The sequence below is a fragment of the Psittacula echo genome (assembly GCF_963264785.1).
Source record: "Psittacula echo genome assembly, chromosome: 1".
NCBI classification, from domain to species: domain Eukaryota; kingdom Metazoa; phylum Chordata; class Aves; order Psittaciformes; family Psittacidae; genus Psittacula; species Psittacula echo.
Window position 1 is genome coordinate 33,075,723 of NC_137735.1, and position 16,638 is coordinate 33,092,360.

General features: G+C 35.4%; 1 protein-coding gene across 24 annotated transcripts in view; it reads left to right on the forward strand.

Annotated features, from left to right (window-relative positions):
- Window positions 1-16,638, forward strand: part of PCM1 (pericentriolar material 1) — a 44,401-nt gene that overhangs the window by 15,061 nt on the left and 12,702 nt on the right. For 17 of the 24 annotated variants that reach the window (XR_013958910.1, XM_080639227.1, XM_080639228.1 and 14 more), the window contains 18 exons: window positions 301-517; window positions 1,721-1,919; window positions 2,210-2,386; window positions 3,108-3,265; window positions 3,492-3,706; window positions 5,204-5,355; window positions 5,437-5,563; window positions 6,267-6,401; window positions 7,918-8,108; window positions 8,638-8,835; window positions 9,757-9,979; window positions 10,098-10,243; window positions 10,984-11,177; window positions 12,339-12,522; window positions 13,269-13,627; window positions 14,155-14,313; window positions 15,060-15,116; window positions 16,442-16,614. Coding sequence is in view for 23 of the 24 variants with exons in the window: in XM_080639227.1 (XP_080495353.1) it covers window positions 301-517; window positions 1,721-1,919; window positions 2,210-2,386; window positions 3,108-3,265; window positions 3,492-3,706; window positions 5,204-5,355; window positions 5,437-5,563; window positions 6,267-6,401; window positions 7,918-8,108; window positions 8,638-8,835; window positions 9,757-9,979; window positions 10,098-10,243; window positions 10,984-11,177; window positions 12,339-12,522; window positions 13,269-13,627; window positions 14,155-14,313; window positions 15,060-15,116; window positions 16,442-16,614 (3,264 nt within the window). In the remaining variant the exon portion in view is untranslated. Of the gene's footprint in view, window positions 1-300; window positions 518-1,720; window positions 1,947-2,209; window positions 2,387-3,107; window positions 3,266-3,491; window positions 3,707-5,203; window positions 5,356-5,436; window positions 5,564-6,266; window positions 6,402-7,917; window positions 8,109-8,637; window positions 8,836-9,756; window positions 9,980-10,097; window positions 10,244-10,983; window positions 11,178-12,338; window positions 12,523-13,268; window positions 13,628-14,154; window positions 14,314-15,059; window positions 15,117-16,441; window positions 16,615-16,638 lie in introns of those variants that run through there. The other 7 variants (XM_080639248.1, XM_080639230.1, XM_080639242.1 and 4 more) reach the window with 4 other exon arrangements.

Here is a 16,638-nt window from a genome sequence, read left to right on the forward strand (position 1 = left end):
ATTGGGATTCCCCTAAATTTCAAAGCTCGGCATCTTTATGTTCTTAAGAGTTATTAGCTGACTGATCTATGCTTTCTGTTGTGCCAATTCCCATGAAAGTCCAGAGAAGTAGTTTCTATATTGTAGCATAATTATATATTGACTCAATATCCAATTGGGCTATCAAGAGAGTGTGTTTGATATCAGTTTCCCTCTGTTCTGGTGTTGAGCCTAGCAAAGCTATAAGAGGGCTTTTTGGTTTTTACAATTTATTAGGCTTTTCTCATAGTATTTGAAATAAAATGAAATTCCTCTTTTTAGACGCAATCTGTGCCAGACAATAGAAGGCAAGCAGAAAGTCTTTCCCTTACCAGAGAAATTTCACAAAGCAGAAACTCTTCAATGTCTGAGCACCTGTTGGATGAGAAGGCGCAGCTTTTTAACAAGATGCGAGTGCTTCAGGGTAAAAAGCAGAAAATGGACAAACTGTTAGGAGAGCTTCATACACTTCGTGACCAACATCTGAACAACTCCTCCTGTAAGTAAATACAGGCACAATCACATCTGTTCAAGAACAGTGTGCGTGTTTGTAAAATGGTCTTTCAACTTGCAACTAGTTATTGAAATGCAGGTGATAAAGCTGTGCTGGGGCCATCTTATGTAAATGTTTTAATGCTATGAAAATTTCTAGCTTAATGGAGAGCTCCACATGTAATAGTGGAGAGCTCTATATGTAATGATGGTGGTTTTGCTAGTAGCAGTTTGACTTATAACATCAAAGTTGACTAATGTGGGGATGTGATGGTGGGATTTCTTTTCTTCAAGGTTTGTGACATATCTCAGTTGTGGAGCGTATCATATGAACTTGAACTTTCCGTATTTTTATCACAGTGCAGATTTATTTATCTTCAATCTGTATTTATGTACTCAGCACTTCAGGTGTTAGCTCTATGGCATTAGGGGTTTTGCTTGTCTACTGCTGACTTTCTCTTCCACTTTCTATCACAGGCAATACCAGAGGAACTTAACTGTCTGAACGGACTTAGAGTTTTGGCCTGTTGCTTAGATAGCTTTTTCTTCTCCTTGAAGTCTTGATGTGGGCCTACTTGATACTCTCGCTTTCTGTTTCTAGAAATACATTTGTAGTGGGGAAGTTTGTCAAATAGTGGAGACCACAGCGTATTTTGTTTAACATAAAGAAATGAGGCACTTGAAGCATGCTCCTGGAGAAGGGCAAATTGATTTAATAGTTACATTGCTATTCCCCCATCTTTCTACATATACTTAATGTATATAATATGAACATATTCGGGTATGATTTCATGTGGCTGGAAAAAGCAAACATTAAATCTGCATTTATAGCATATGGACAAAAGAGCTTAGCAGAGGAAAAAATTGAAAGGATTTTTCTTTTTATCATGTTGAAATGTAAATATCAAAGCAAAAGCAATTCAGCCATAAATAACCCTTGAAGAACTCATTGGGCAAATTTACAGCATGAAAGCTTCCGCTTCTGAAGTTTGATAAAGCTAAAAGGAACTGACTGAAATCTTGTTTACAGTTTAAGTTTACTTATTACTCGCTGCCTATTAGCATTGCATGTTATGAAACTTTAAGACAAAAGCTTTTCTTCATCTAAGAAAAGAAGTTATTGAGTGCTGGTTTGCATGTTGGTCAAGTAATTCAGTTAAGTAGGTTTTTTTTTTAAATTGTTCTTACGAGCTGTATTTCTTTTCTGCAGTTTTTCCTGCTTCAGGTTCTCCTCAAAGGAGTATTGATCAAAGAAGTACAACTTCAGCTGCTTCTGGTGCTGTAGGCATAGTAACTGTTGTCAATGGTGAATCAAATACCCTGGCATCTCTTCCATGCCCTCCTGATACACTGGTTTCTCAGAATGAAAGTGAAGAGGATGACAATCTAAATCCAACAGAAAAGCTTCAGTAAAAGTTCTTTAATTTTTTCATAATGTACTTTCGTCGTTTTGAGTGTTACATTTTCAGTAATTTCTATCTTAAGAAAACATTTCATATTTTAATTTAATTAATTTAATATAGACCACTTAGTAAATGTCCAAGACATTTAAATATGTTCAGAGCTTCAAGTAGAAGGTTCTTACAGCTACAAAAATGACAGTAAACTTTAAGAATTATAAACTATATATATCTTTTTCAACTCTACATAGATTTGATTAATATGACAAAACACATAGCATGTTCTTTTTTCTCCTTAGGAAGCTAAATGAGGTTCGTAAGAGGCTGAATGAGTTACGTGAGTTAGTTCACTACTATGAGCAAACATCTGATATGATGACAGATGCTGTGAATGAAAACACTAAGGAAGAGGAAGAAACAGAAGAATCAGAAAGTGATTCTGAACATGAGGATCCACAGCCTATTACAAATATTAGGTTGTCAGATTTTTTTGTCATCCTAAATCTTTGTGGCTAAGTTCTTGCAGGTTTCCTGAAACAATACATTGTTTCACTCAACCAGAAATAAATTAATTCTGTGATTACATTAACTTTTCAAAATTTTGAGTTTGAAGTAGCTTTCTTATACAGGCAATTAATAATAAACTTGTTCTTGATAACTTACGTGTTTAGCAAATATAGATTATATTGGATATTCAACACTATAAGAGACTTCAAAATCTGTAATTCTTTTGGTTTTAAGCACTGAATTATGTGTATGGAAGTCCACTAGAAGGTTAACAGGACTAGACTAGAGATCCAGAGTAAAAACAAACTTCATTTTACATAGGCATTTAGAGGTGAAGTCTAACAGGGCAACTGTGTGCATCAAGGATCTTCACTGTACAAAATGAATACTAATTTAGCTATGAATCATATAAAGCTTTTATAATATAGACATACACCTTGAAAGCCTCTTGTATTGTTCTAGATCTGGCAGGGGATAATTCGTAGCGGCTTTTGATTGCTTAATTAGAAAACAATCTATTGGCGTGATGGATTACTTAGAAATTCCAAGCTTCCGGACTTATGGGGTTGATTTTTTTTTTAAAGGGTTAGGACACATTCCTGTGAAAGCCAGTTAATAAAGTGGCAGAAATAAAATTCTATTGGTACTGGTTCTTAAAACGTTAACACAAGTAATGTATTTTTACCCTAGAAACCCTCAAGGTATGAGTAGTTGGAGTGAAGTAAATTGCAACTCCAATGTACCATGTGGAACTAATAACAGAGATGGAAGACATCTTAATACAGACTGTGAAATAAATAACCGATCTGCTGCTAATATAAGGACTCTAAAAATGTCTTCTGCTCTAGGTATGTTCTAAAATTTTCTGATAATTTTAAGTCTTTCATTTTAAGTCTTATTTAAGTCTTAAATAGTTCTGATAGCAGCACAGAACATGGGAGAACTTTGAGAAAAATGTTCAAGAGTCTAATTATTAAGCTGATACTTTTGTAATGTCCAGTAATTACAGTGGACTTCGAAAGTTCAATAATGTGTAATTGGTACTGTTTTGTCTCCTCCTCTCTCCACCTCCAGACTGTCATAATAGGGAAGATGGCAAAGACATTGATCTACCCCAAGGTGAAGATGATGAAGTGGAAGAAGATAGAGTTAGTGAAGATTCCATGTCTAGTCACAGAAGCAGCCTGGGTGATGCTGCTGGAGACGCTGAGTTTGAACAGAAGATCAATAGGCTTATAGCTGCAAAACAGAAACTTAGACAGCTACAAAACCTTGCTGCTATGGTGCAGGTATTTCATAAACATAAATCTGTGCACAGAAGTGTAGCATTCATTATTTTTAAAATTTATAGCTTTTAGTAGGGAAAACCACTCTGCTTAGTGTAACAGTTGAAATGCTTACTTTTAGGCTGGGGAAAAAGAGATACTAGAGATAAAGGAAAAAGTGATTTTTCTGAAGTTAAGGGTGATACTTCTGAAGTTCAGATATGGGATTTTATTGAGGGATGCTAACCTAGTGAAAGAATGGCTTTAATACTTACCACTGGAGTACAAAAAATGAACGAAGAAGTCTAATATTGAAATAGTGTTGATCTTTGGTTTTAAGCTTATAATGAGTATTCATCAGCTTTAGGTTTTGAGTCTTATCTAGGTTTTGCAACATCAGTCAGTCAGTAAGGAAAAATACTTGGTTTTGATTACAATCTTCGGATGTTGCAACGTGTTCAAGTTGTAGTAATTTGATTTGGGTTCGGTGTGGTGTGTTTTGTGAGGGGTTTTTTGGTTTTGTTTTATGAATTGAAAGTGGTTTTGATTTAGAGTCACACATGCTAAGTTAGTGATGCTTACTAAAACCATATATTCTTGCATCTAATGTCCCTACAGAATGCTAACTTAAAGGTTTTATATGAGAACTCTAAATAATCTTAATTAGAACGTTTTACAATAGCAACAATATAAATGCAATATTACTATTTCAAGATTATGCTGCTTCCAAAAATTTCTCAGCATCTGGATCATTATTTTTTGTCATCACTATAGGGATATTAACTTTACAGCAGCATCTTTAATAAATAACCTAATTAATGATATCTTCAATCTTTCCTTCATATTTACAAGGCTTGTATCTGTATGTACTCAGTAATGGTACTGTAGGTCTGCATAGCTGTGTCATACTTTATCACTGATGGTGATCTCTCCTGTTCAGCAGGGTCTGTATTAAGAATGATGGCTGCAGCTTTAATATTTTCAATTTAACTTGAGAACTGAAAATACTGAAATTATGAAAACAAGAAAAGTGGAGTAGAAAACCATGTAGAAGATTTCCTAAAATATTTTAGATTTAACTTTCAAGAGTAGTTGTTCTATTTTAAGTTGTTGTTAGTAGTATTTAACTTCATGACTGTAGTAATTAAGCAGTCTTCTTCACCTCAGTCTCCTATTCTTCTTTTCTCCTCCTCCTTTGGTTCTTGACATGCCTGCATGTTTCTATCCACTCGGTTGTAGCCATAAAATAAAATTAAAGTGGCTTATGCTACCCAAATGAGACAAGTTATCTTGCATTTATAGGGGAAATCTCAGTAGCATGAGCTTTGTAACTTTGAATTCTGTCATTAATTTATCTTAAAGTTGTGATTCCATGATGGGGATGACTTCTCAATTTATGTGATCTGAAGTAAAGGTAAAGCAATTTGGACTGTTTAGTTTTTAACAACTAGCTTGACAAAACAGTTGTATTTTGCATATCAGTGTGAAAGTCGTCTAATTGCTTTTCTGGCATTCTTTCAGGATGATGATCCAGAACCTCAAGCAACAATTGCAAATGCATCTAATATTGGTGACTTGTTGGGTGAGATGGAAGAGACAAAGCAACAGCCAAACAATGTCCGAGCTAGTACCAACAAGTTACAAAAAGATGCAGGGCTAAATGAAAAAGCAAGGTATGCCTTTGTCAAAGCGGAGTGGAATCATGCTTTAGGCAACTTCTTGCTGAGTAATATGCAGTTAACTTATTTACACAGAGAGAAGTTTTATGAAGCTAAACTTCAGCAGCAACGGGAGCTTAAGCAGTTACAAGAAGAAAGAAGAAAACTGATTGAAATTCAAGAAAAAATTCAAGTGTTACAGAAAGCTTGTCCTGACCTTCAAGTAGGTAGAATGTATTTCTTTTCTCTCTTAAGCTGTTGAGCAACAAAACATAAAGTATCTTTCACACCATTTTTCACTACAAAAATTGGAAAAAAACGTTAAAATTGGCAGTGCATGTCTATTGTATGCAGCTGGACTTCTAAGCCTAGAGAACAGCTCTATTTATTTCATTCCACTGTAGGTTTTTGCTCAGTGATTGCTGCATCAAGCTCCAAATTAACTGTAGCGAAATGCCTTAATGTAAAGTCTTAAAAGATAGAGAACCTTCTACCTTATTTTTAGCCTGACATACCTGCTAGTCACTGCGTCTTCACTCCTTTTAGTAGTTATTTTCAGAGCCTGGTATTTTAAAACAGTATTGTGTCTTGTAAACATGATCAACATCATATTGTATTCCAGCTTAACTGCACAGTGCTGTATTGTTTCTCATACTCTTTAAAGACAGACTTTTTTCTATGAAGTGAGCAGTAAGTTATCAATACTGTGCATCTTCAGCATTATATAATACTATATTACATAAAAATAAGTTTCATTTATTCCTAGCTAAGTTTTGAGATAAGTATTTAGCCTTGATTTGAAAATCCGTTTTCACTGACTACCAATTCTGCTACCTCATAAAGCCTGAACTATGTTGGGTTTTAATAGCAGTTAAGTTTTAGGAAGCTGTTCTACTCTTATTTTGTAACTTCGCTTTCTCTTTCAGTTGACAGCTGGTTTGGGTAACTGCCCAGCAAATAGGCAGACTTTACTAGCAACCTCAACTCCAGCCATGAATGAGTGCAATACAGCTGGCAAGCCTTTGCTTGAATTTGATGAATCTGTACCACTAGGCAATGAGGTATTTCATACTTGATATTTTATGAGTTAAAAAGGGTTGAAAAAGGAAAAAGTTTGAGACAACTTGGATGCACTAAGTATGTGGCCTGGGGAGTGGAGTAGTAGCCATTTTAACAAAGTGTGTATAACGTCTTTGTTTCATTTCTGGAAAGAAGTAAATATTGGCCTGAACTGACAGGAGATCTTTTCCCAAATATAGCAGTTGTTGCCAAATATTAATTTGAAGTTGAATGAAGTTTGAATTTATACTATGAGCATTTGAAAGTGTATACCACAGGCAAGTCATCCATGAAGAAAATTACGGCATTTTTTTGAAATGTAGTCTATTTGCCATGCATATTCCTTCGCTTTTACACAAAAATTATGTCTTAAATAATGATCTGGATATTACTTAATCTTTCTGAAAATTATGCTAGTATTTGTAGGGGTGAAGGGATATGTGATGAGAAGTGTTTCCTGGCTAGACGAGACATCAGAAACGAGTATCAGAAAAATACGTTTTCTAATAGACTTTCTCTGTGAGTTGCATCAGCATTCATGTAAATTTTCCTCTAACAGTTTATGTGAGGCTGATTGGGCTATGCCTGTATAGTTATCACTGAAAGTCAGATTTTCCTTCTCCAAGATGAGAATTCCAGAACTTTGGCATCTTCCAAATAAGTACTTATAGGGCAAATTGTCTCTCTTCACTGAATAAAAGGGCTGTGAATTCTTCCTGCTAAAAAGAAATTGTCTCTAAAGTGAATGTGCTGCTGCAATTGTAACACTCTACAAACAGGTTGTGTTATTATCAAAACACATGTGGATTTTTGTTGGAAAATGTCTTGGCTCCAGCACGACCAACTAGTTCAGTTGTTTTCAGGCTTGAGTACATTGTCACTTGCCTGTCTCTTTAAGGCTAAGTTTTCCAGTCTAGTTCACTTACACAATTGGTTTTGAATGTTATGCTATTATGTAATGCTGTTTACATGCTTATTAAAGTACCTTGCCGTTTATGCTTTCGCTGTATCTAATTTAAGGTAGATAAAGGCCTCCTACTATCTGTACCTTTGTTTTCTTCTTTGTAAATCATGGCTTCCTTAAGTCTTGTTCAATCATAAACTGCTACTTAAAGTTTCTGCACATTGCAGAAAATCTTTTTGTTGTATCCTCTGCTTTATTACCAAAGAAGTACTCGGTACAATTTTCACATTTCTCCAAAGGCTAGTATTGAGTCTTGCTACTTAAAGTGCTAACTAATAATGCATAGATTATGTGATAAAACCAGTGTTGAGTGAAACATAAACGGTTTCTGTTAAAAATTTCTGTCTTAAAATGTTTAATTAGCTTAAGTTTTGCAGTATTTGGGATAAATAGTAGATACAGGATATAATTTGCAGCTTTCTGTGGTGTGGCTTCAGTTACAGTATAATATCAAAGCCTGAACAGAAAGGTGTCAGTGCAGTATCAAATGTGATTTAGTTTAGATTATGTTTATTTTGTTTATATTCTGATGTCTTCTATTTTATGGCAAACAGTTATGGTCAGAGATAAGAAGACATGAGATTTTAAGAGAAGAATTACGACAGAGAAGAAAGCAACTTGAAGCTTTAATGGCTGAACATCAGAGGAGGAGAGAGTTTGCAGAAACAGTATCTACTGTTGCTGCTTCTGTTAAAAGTGAAGGATCAGAAACCCGGTGTACTCCACAGCAGTGTAGAACTGAAAAGTAAGAACATAAGTCACTCTGTATTAGTGGCTTCTGTTGTTTAGTGAGATATGATTCTTGGGCAGTTTCCTGTTTTCATCTGAGCACTGTGATGATACAGTAGAGAAGTAAATCAAGTTCTAGACTTCTAAAGTGACTGTTAGTTGGCAGCTTGCCTGTTTTATGGGTCTTCCCAGCATATTTAGTATACCTTGCTCCGTAAATGGTGAAAGGGAGAGGAGAATGTGTGGAAAGTTGCTCACAGTAGTTTTTCATCATACCTACATCATTTATAACAATAATAAAGGAATAATTTTCCAAGAGAGTAAATAATTTTATTTAACTATGCCAGTATCAGAAGAATACTAGTTTAATTTTGTATTAGTGAGATGTTTAATTTTGGTGCAGCTTGATTAATTGAAGATAGACTTGTAATTTTCAACAGATTTGTTTTAATAACTTGTCATAAACTAAAAAACATTTCCAAACCCACAAAACTAACTCCTCCCTTCCCAAACACCCCTCTTTCCTCCCCTCCAATGTTGACTAGGACAATGGCTACCTGGGGCGGTTCCACCCAGTGTGCACAAGAGGAAGAGAACGGAGATGAAGACGGTTATCTGTCTGATGGAGTTGGCCAGGCAGAAGAAGAGGAAGAAGATGCCTCAAGTTTGAATGACAGTTTCTCTCCCTATCCCAATAACAACATACCAGAAAATGCATATACTGATAAAGAAAACAAGGATAGGTTAGTGGCGTTACTTACTGATCTGATGCTTGTCAGACTATATTTGGAAGTGGGGGAAGAAGCATTGCATGAATGACAAGGCATTCTTTAACAGCAAAGTGAAATATCTTTGTGCTTGCTAGGGAGCTTTGTGTAATGCCACTTTTTTGCCTTGAGTCTCTGTAGTTGGAATGTGTATAATTAATTTATTTCTTCTGTTTTCAGTCATATCAAATGTCTACCACTGAGATCTCCGGTTGCTGTAGCTCCTTATGTTCCAATGGGGTTTCTGAATCAGCTTTAAAGAAAACCTTTATTACATTTTTGCAGTGAAATTGATCACTCTATTCAAAAACAGTAGTTCAGATGATTTAACTATGAAATTTTTGCTTTCAGATACTTGGCTTTTGCAGCTTTGAAAACTATTTCCTATTAGATTTTTTCATTTACATGAATATTTAACTTTTGCTTATCTGACTGATTTCCTTAATAGTATTTGTGTGACTAAATGAAAATGCCATTGTAAAAGTAATGTGTATCTCTTCAGTTGATTTCCTCTGGTTTTGATACCAAATAATTTTAGTAGATATTGGCCTTCTAGTCAGAAGCTGGGCCTTTTAATTCTTAGTGTATTATGTCAGTGGCTTCTGTTTTCATCTGCATAGATACTGTGTAGTGCTAATGGACGATACTAAAGACAAGGTCCAGAGACAGACTTAGCAATTCTTTTTTGACAGTGGTGGCTGTTATTTTCCCTTTGTTCAGAATAATGTTGGATTGACAAAATCACATCGATCCTTAGCTTGCATGCACAAATGGTCTGTGCCAAGTGAGTTGTTGACGTTCAACTGAAATGTAATTTGAATAATGGAAGTGTTATTAGAAGAAGTTGTTTGAAATGTCAGCTTTTGTCCTCATTCTTATGTTTTTTTCCCCACCCAGGTGGAAAAAATGCCGTCCTCTTTCAGCAGATGGGAATTACCGTCCATTGTCTAAGTCCAGGCAACAGCAAAACATAAGTATGCGACGTCAGGAAAACCTTCGGTGGATGTCTGAACTTTCATATGTGGAAGAAAAGGAACGATGGCAAGAGCAGATCAATCAGTTGAAGAAACAGCATGAATTTAGCGTCAGCATTTGTCAAACATTGATGCAGGATCAGCAGGTAGATACGAAGAGCAGTTATTTTGCTGTTCTTACTTTGCTTTTTATTTTTTCCGCTCTTTGCAGCGGTAAGTTCTGGTTTTGGTAGTTTAGTCACTGTTGTATGTTTTGTTTCGCAGACCCTGTCTTGTCTTCTACAGACTTTACTTACAGGTCCTTACAATATGATGCCAAATAATGTTCCATCTTTACAAGTACATCTTATTATGCATCAGTTAAACCAGTGTTACACTCAACTGTCTTGGCAGCAGAATAACGTGCAAAGGTTTGTTGACTGCATTTGTGTTTATGGAATTCGAAATGCTTTGGGAACAGAGAACATGGTTAAGTGAATGTCCTGGGTTCAGCAGTAGCAGTCACTTTTTTCTCCTTCTTAGTAGCTGATGCAGTGCTGTGGTTTTGACTTTCGGCCTGGGAACAGCGCTGAATAACAAGATTATGGATGATGGTTTAATATGAGATGACTGAACTTCTGAGCTGATTACAAACTTTGTATACTGCATTTTTGATTCTTTTTTTTTTTCCCCACCACTGCTTTAACATATTTTGAAATGGTTCTGTTTGAGCAATCTTCGGTGAAAAGAATCAAAAGTTGGCATCTCTTCCAGATATCTGTGGCAATAACTTTATTTGGCTTTTTTTGTTTAGACTTGCTTTCCTTGAATATGCTTTTAAGTCTATTCTTTTTGCTAGAATATGTGGCAAGATTCCGGAATGTAATGGTTATGGAAAGATGGTGGGAAAGGTCTTTATCCTTTCTTAGTGTAGAATTTTTTACTTGGTTGGATTTAAAACTGCTCCTGTCTGTTGCTCAGGATTAAATACAAGTTGGGTTTCTTTCTTTGGGTTTGGTTTGGGTTTTTGTTCCTAGCTGAATGGAGCAGTTCTTTCCATACATTACATGGGGCAGGTGAAATAATATGAATCTCAAATTACTTTAGTATAAATACACAGCTTTCCCTTAGCATTCTTTTTGCCAAGTGATTATTTTTCCTTGTTTTCAAGGTTGAAACAAATTTTAAATGATCTTATGCGCCAGCAAGAGCAACAACAGTGTCAAGAGAAGCCATCAAGAAAGGAGAGAGGCAGTAGTACACCACCACCTCCATCCCCTGTTTTCTGTCCGTTCAGCTTTCCTCCACAACCTGTAAACCTATTGAATGTACCAGGATTTACTAATTTTTCTTCCTTTGCTCCAGGTGAGTATGAGTACAGATGTGAAAAGAAGAAGAATTTGAAAGTTCCTACTCCTTCATTTAATTGAAATCTTCATGTGAACTCACTGAACCTCTGTGACTTTTCCTCTATATTAAAATGGTCTTAAATGGTACTTGCATGAGCCTGTATTATCCTAACAGAAGTTTGTTAATGTTCATTGCAGAATATTATGTATTTTGATTTCAGTTTGAAAAGCAAGACTTTCTCTGTAAGATGTTGGTTATAATTGAAAATGCCAATTCCATAAAGTTAACATTTTTAATGTTCTCCATCTAACACATGAAAAGCAATGTTTAAAACTTTTGCATACCTTCAGTAATCGTTTAATAGTGTTCTGACTAAGTGAACCCTTTTATTCTAAGGTGTCACTTGGTAATTATTTCTCTTTTTCTTAGAACTTCCAGCACTTATTTTTGTTTCAAATGCCTGTAAATGGAGTTTGTTGCTAATTTTTGATCTCATTAGAGGTATGGAATAACTGTTGACTTGGATACAATGTTCCTAATCTCATCACCAAATCTGCTTTTGGTGTTGAATTTGAAATGGGGGAAAAAATGTAGGTGTTTTATTGTATCGTTGAAAGTTGTTAAAGCTTCTTGATATATTTCAGTCATTTCAGGAAACCAGGAAATAGGCAGATATCTAGAGTGTCTGTTTTCTGTTTAAGAACATATTTTACCTGATATGGAACCTGCACAGAAGAATAGTTATGCTTGATTTGCCACTGCTAGAAAGATTCTGAAGTTGAAATAAGTACTATGACTTCTTTGGCCCTGTGAATACTTGTACCATTGAAATATTCTTATAAATTTGAGAGTAGTTGAAATATTGATAAAGTCTTCATGCAGATAGAACTCTGCCTTTTTATTGTTATTACCTTCATTTTTCACTTTCACCAGTTTCTTGAAATACATTTGTCTCTCCGATGATGGTAGTGTGTTGTATCCATTTATATTTAAAACCTGCATTTAATTATTAATTTAAAACCTGCATCCATGCTTTCAGGATAAAACCAGTTTTCGCTTACTTACCCACTATTTTTGCTTCATAATTTTATGTTGTCACACTGTGTGTCTCAAATTTGACTTTTATCACACAGATAAATGAGTTAGTATCTTCTGACTCTCTCGTTTGCTTTGTAGGTATTAACTATAATCCAGTGTTCCCTTCTGGTTTTGGAGATTTTGCACACAATATTTCCCCACACAGCAGTGAGCAGCAGGAGCCACAACATCCTCTGGATCATAATGCTTCTGGGAAAACTGAGTATATGACGTTCCCTAAACCTTTTGAAAGTATATCTTCTAATGGAGCAGAAAAACAAAGGTAGTAAATGTCACAATTGCAACTCTTCTTTAACTGTTTTCGCTCCCACACTCCTACCTTTCCTGGGGCTTGTGGGAATTCATCATTCTTTTAGGGAATTCATTGTAATGGAATTACAAGATGAGCTTTAATTTTGCAGTTTCCAGGTTTTTGTGGGTTTTGTTGTTGTTGTTGTTTGTTTGTGGGTTTTTTGGGATTTTGTTTTTTTCCTTTTTCAGTCAAATGGTCTGCTTTTCTATATATTAATGTGTCATTTAATTTTAAGATCAAATCTAATGCTGGAGTGTTTTTGTGATACTTCCTGTAAGTGGAGGAAGATTTAATTTCCATGGTTTTTAGAAACTGAGCTGTTTGAATAACTATAGAACAGAATTTCAGCAAAGGCTTATTTTTGTGCTATGGTAGATAGTAACGAATGTTGTTTGAAGAAATGTTTTGTCCTATACTACTATTTGAGCACAGCAATAGCTGCATAAGCGTATTCAGATTGAAATCAGTGATAAATTTCTTCAGGCATCATCTGTTTTCCATCTGGAAGGGTTCTCACTAGATTTCCCTTCCTTCCTCCTTTCTTTCCCCTTCCCTCCCTCCCACCCGGCATTCAGTTGATGGCTAAGTAACTAGAGCATGATGACTTGCATTATGGATAAAGCTATTTGCCTGTATTTGCCTGATAATGTATGCTGTTTCTGTCTGAGAGACTAGGTTATGATGTATTATGGTGTGTGTTTCTTTCTTTGTGACAGAAGGAGTCATAGACAACCTGAAGAGGAAATGGAAAGAAGATCAACTTGGCTTAATGACAGCCAGGAAGTGAAAAAAGATGATCAGTCTCAGCTGAAAGCAGGTTTTGCAGTTTCAGGACAAAACATTCCTTCCGGTCATAAAAGTCAGTCTGATGTGGGCAGAAGAAGAGACTTTGATGAAGAGTCTTTGGAGAGTTTTAGTAGCATGCCTGATCCAGTAGATCCAACTACTGTGACAAAGACGTTTAAATCTAGAAAAGCATCAGCGCAAGCAAGTTTGGCATCAAAAGATAAAACACCCAAATCTAAGAATAAGAGGAAGAGTTCTTCTCAGCTAAAGGGCAGAATTAAAAATACTGGTAGGTTGTAAAGTAATCTTAGATACCATGGCATACTCAACTTGATTATAGTTGTTACATTATGGAGAATTTGCTCTCCATAACTGGTACCTATAGTAATGAAAAGTAAGTCACTGAAATACAAATTCCTTTTACATAATGCACCTACATAAGGTTTTTCAGTATTTCAGTAAATAAAAAGCATAGCTGATTAGGGCATCATGATGTGAATGGATAGTGGATGCAGATACTCTAAGAATACACTGGGGATAGACCACCAGGAGAATCTTCATCTTCGTTCTTCACGTTCAAACTGGATGACTTGCGGCAAGATGTCCTTCAGTAGAATACTGAATGAGAAGATAGGCACAGTACTAACATGTAGTTGCAGTCACTGAGGGTTAGGCTTCAGTGCACAGAGAATTTCTGGGTAGGAAGCATCACTGGTTTTTTTCATCTTTGAGGTTGCCCTCGGACAAGTTTTTAAATGTGATAAAACATTTTGTAAGCTATTTTTTTATTTCTTCCTTTTCATTCCCTTATATTAGGTTATGAAAGTGCAAGTGCTTCAAGTGTGTGTGAACCCTGCAAGAGCAATAAAAGCAGACATGTGGAAGAGGTGGTTCATGCAAAGGTGTTCAGCAAAAGGAATCGGGAACAATTGGAAAAAATAATTAAATACAGTAGATCTACAGAAATGTCTTCAGGTATTCTTTTCTGATGTAATTATTTTGTGAACTTCTCTGAGTAAAAGACCTCCATACTTTGTTGCTACTGTATTATTTAAAAGCAGTGTATTATGACAGGAAGACAGTGCTGTATATTTAGGTTGCTGTAAACATGAAAGTGTGTAAAAAGTTGGATGTTGATTGCTTTTGGGTGATTTCTGTAGATTAGGTACTTGATTGATGGGATTGTTTCTATATTTAACTGTAAAACAAAAACATAGCCAGTAGAAACCACCACCCATTTGTTGGTGTCTTTAAGGAAAAGTAACTACACAGCACATTAAACTTTGTTTAAACTACATCCTGTACTGCATACATGTTTTCTTTCTATTCATGCTTAAAGGAGCTCTATCAAATATCATTCAAACGCAATCTTATAACATCACATAAACCCTTACATTTTTTGCCATCTGCACTGCTTTTCTTGCATCTAGATCATAAACATATTTATCTTTTTAGGTTCTGACAATATCTTCTGTTTGAAAGATGCAGAAATTCTAGTCGTTGTAGCACGATGTACAGCTTTGTCAATGTTGCTGTGTCCACACTAAGAGCTGTTTATTGGGATACGTAACAAACTTTTACCAGTCAAATTCTCACAATAAGCAGCTTTGCTGTGGTTTGAATGACTAAGCATTTTTCCTCCTGCTATTTTATATAGACCCTGTCTTTATTTCTGGTGCACATTTTTGTGTTTATCACTGTCTATCCCCACTTTCCTACAGCGCATGCTAGGAGAATTCTGCAGCAGTCTAACAGAAATGCATGCATTGAAGCACCAGGTAATGCATTCAGTGCTTAGCTTCAACAATGTCCTGTTACTTTTTTCTTTTTTTCTCTTAGCTTTTGTCCTATAACTCAGACTGTTTAGCAGATGTTCAAAATTAGTACTGTTGCAGCACCCTCTCTGTAAACAAGGCAAGGGAAGTTACTTGTAATTTGCATGAAATGCAGTGATAAAAACTACTTTGAATTGTAATTGTGGAGAATGTGTTTATCATATTCTTGGTTAGTCACAATTACAAATAGAAAATACACATGTCAAGGCCAGGTTGGACAAAGCCTTGAGTGACATGGTTTAGTGTGAGGTGTCCCTGCCCATGGCAGGGGGGTTGGAATTAGATGATCTTAAGGTCCTTTCCAACCCTAACTATTCTATGATTCTATGTAGATACTACAGTAAGAATTTAATTTCCATAGGCATTTTTAGCAAGTTGAAAAGCTACTATAGTATTTTATTGATGGGGAAGAGGAGTGATTTCTGGTGGCTTATTAATGGTTGAAAAAGCTTATCTATATGCTTAAATACTGTTAAACTATTTGCAGATAATCAGATTGCACAGTAACATCTGTTGTATTGCTAATAACTTCATTACCTTAATTACTAACAAATACGCATCTGTTAAACTAAGCTGAGTTTTCCAAGTGTAACTTTTTTTCCATTCAACACTTGCTAAAATATGTATGTAATACTTTAACTGTTGCAAGGATAATCCTCAGTTTTCAAAGGAACGAGAGACTTACTAGGGAACACATCTTTTCATAAATATATAGTAGGGCTTAAGGGTGTGATATTAATTTAATGATATTATACATGTATGAGAATGCAGGATTATGCTTGTGGGAGGTGTGGCAAGGAGTAGCTTTCTTAAATTCAGTCTAGAGCTTTCTTAATGTTGTTGCTTATGTTGCTGAAGTGTGGACTTACTAATATTATATAAATTTAAGACCTTTGTCTGTCCCATTTGGAATACCTCAAAAAATATTTTCAGTGTGGAATGCCTATTCTGAAAGCAACATTGAAGTGTGTGCATTATTCGCTTTAGTAAAGAATGCTTTCTGAAGGTATTGTTCAGAAGTGTAAAAAAAGTTATTCCTATGAATGCTTTATATTTTGTATATAGAGGATTGCATAAAGTATTTTTCAGAATGTTTAAATCACTGTTGCCCTTCAGGAAATGAGTGAGTTTTAAGAAAGCAGCTATATAATGGAATATACAATGATTGTGATATAGTTTGTGTACGTGTAACTTGCATACGTAATAGACAGTTGTCTTTTGACTGTGGATGCGTGTCAAGGACTTAATGAATTCCCTTTTTTCTACAGAAACTGGTAGTGATCTTTCAATGTTTGAAGCTTTGCGTGACACAATTTATTCTGAAGTGGCAACTCTTATTTCTCAAAATGAGTCTCGTCCCCACTTTCTTATTGAACTTTTCCATGAGCTTCAGATGCTAAATACAGATTACCTGAGGCAAAGGGCTCTATATGCTTTACAGGTATGCACAAAAATCTTGTGTATG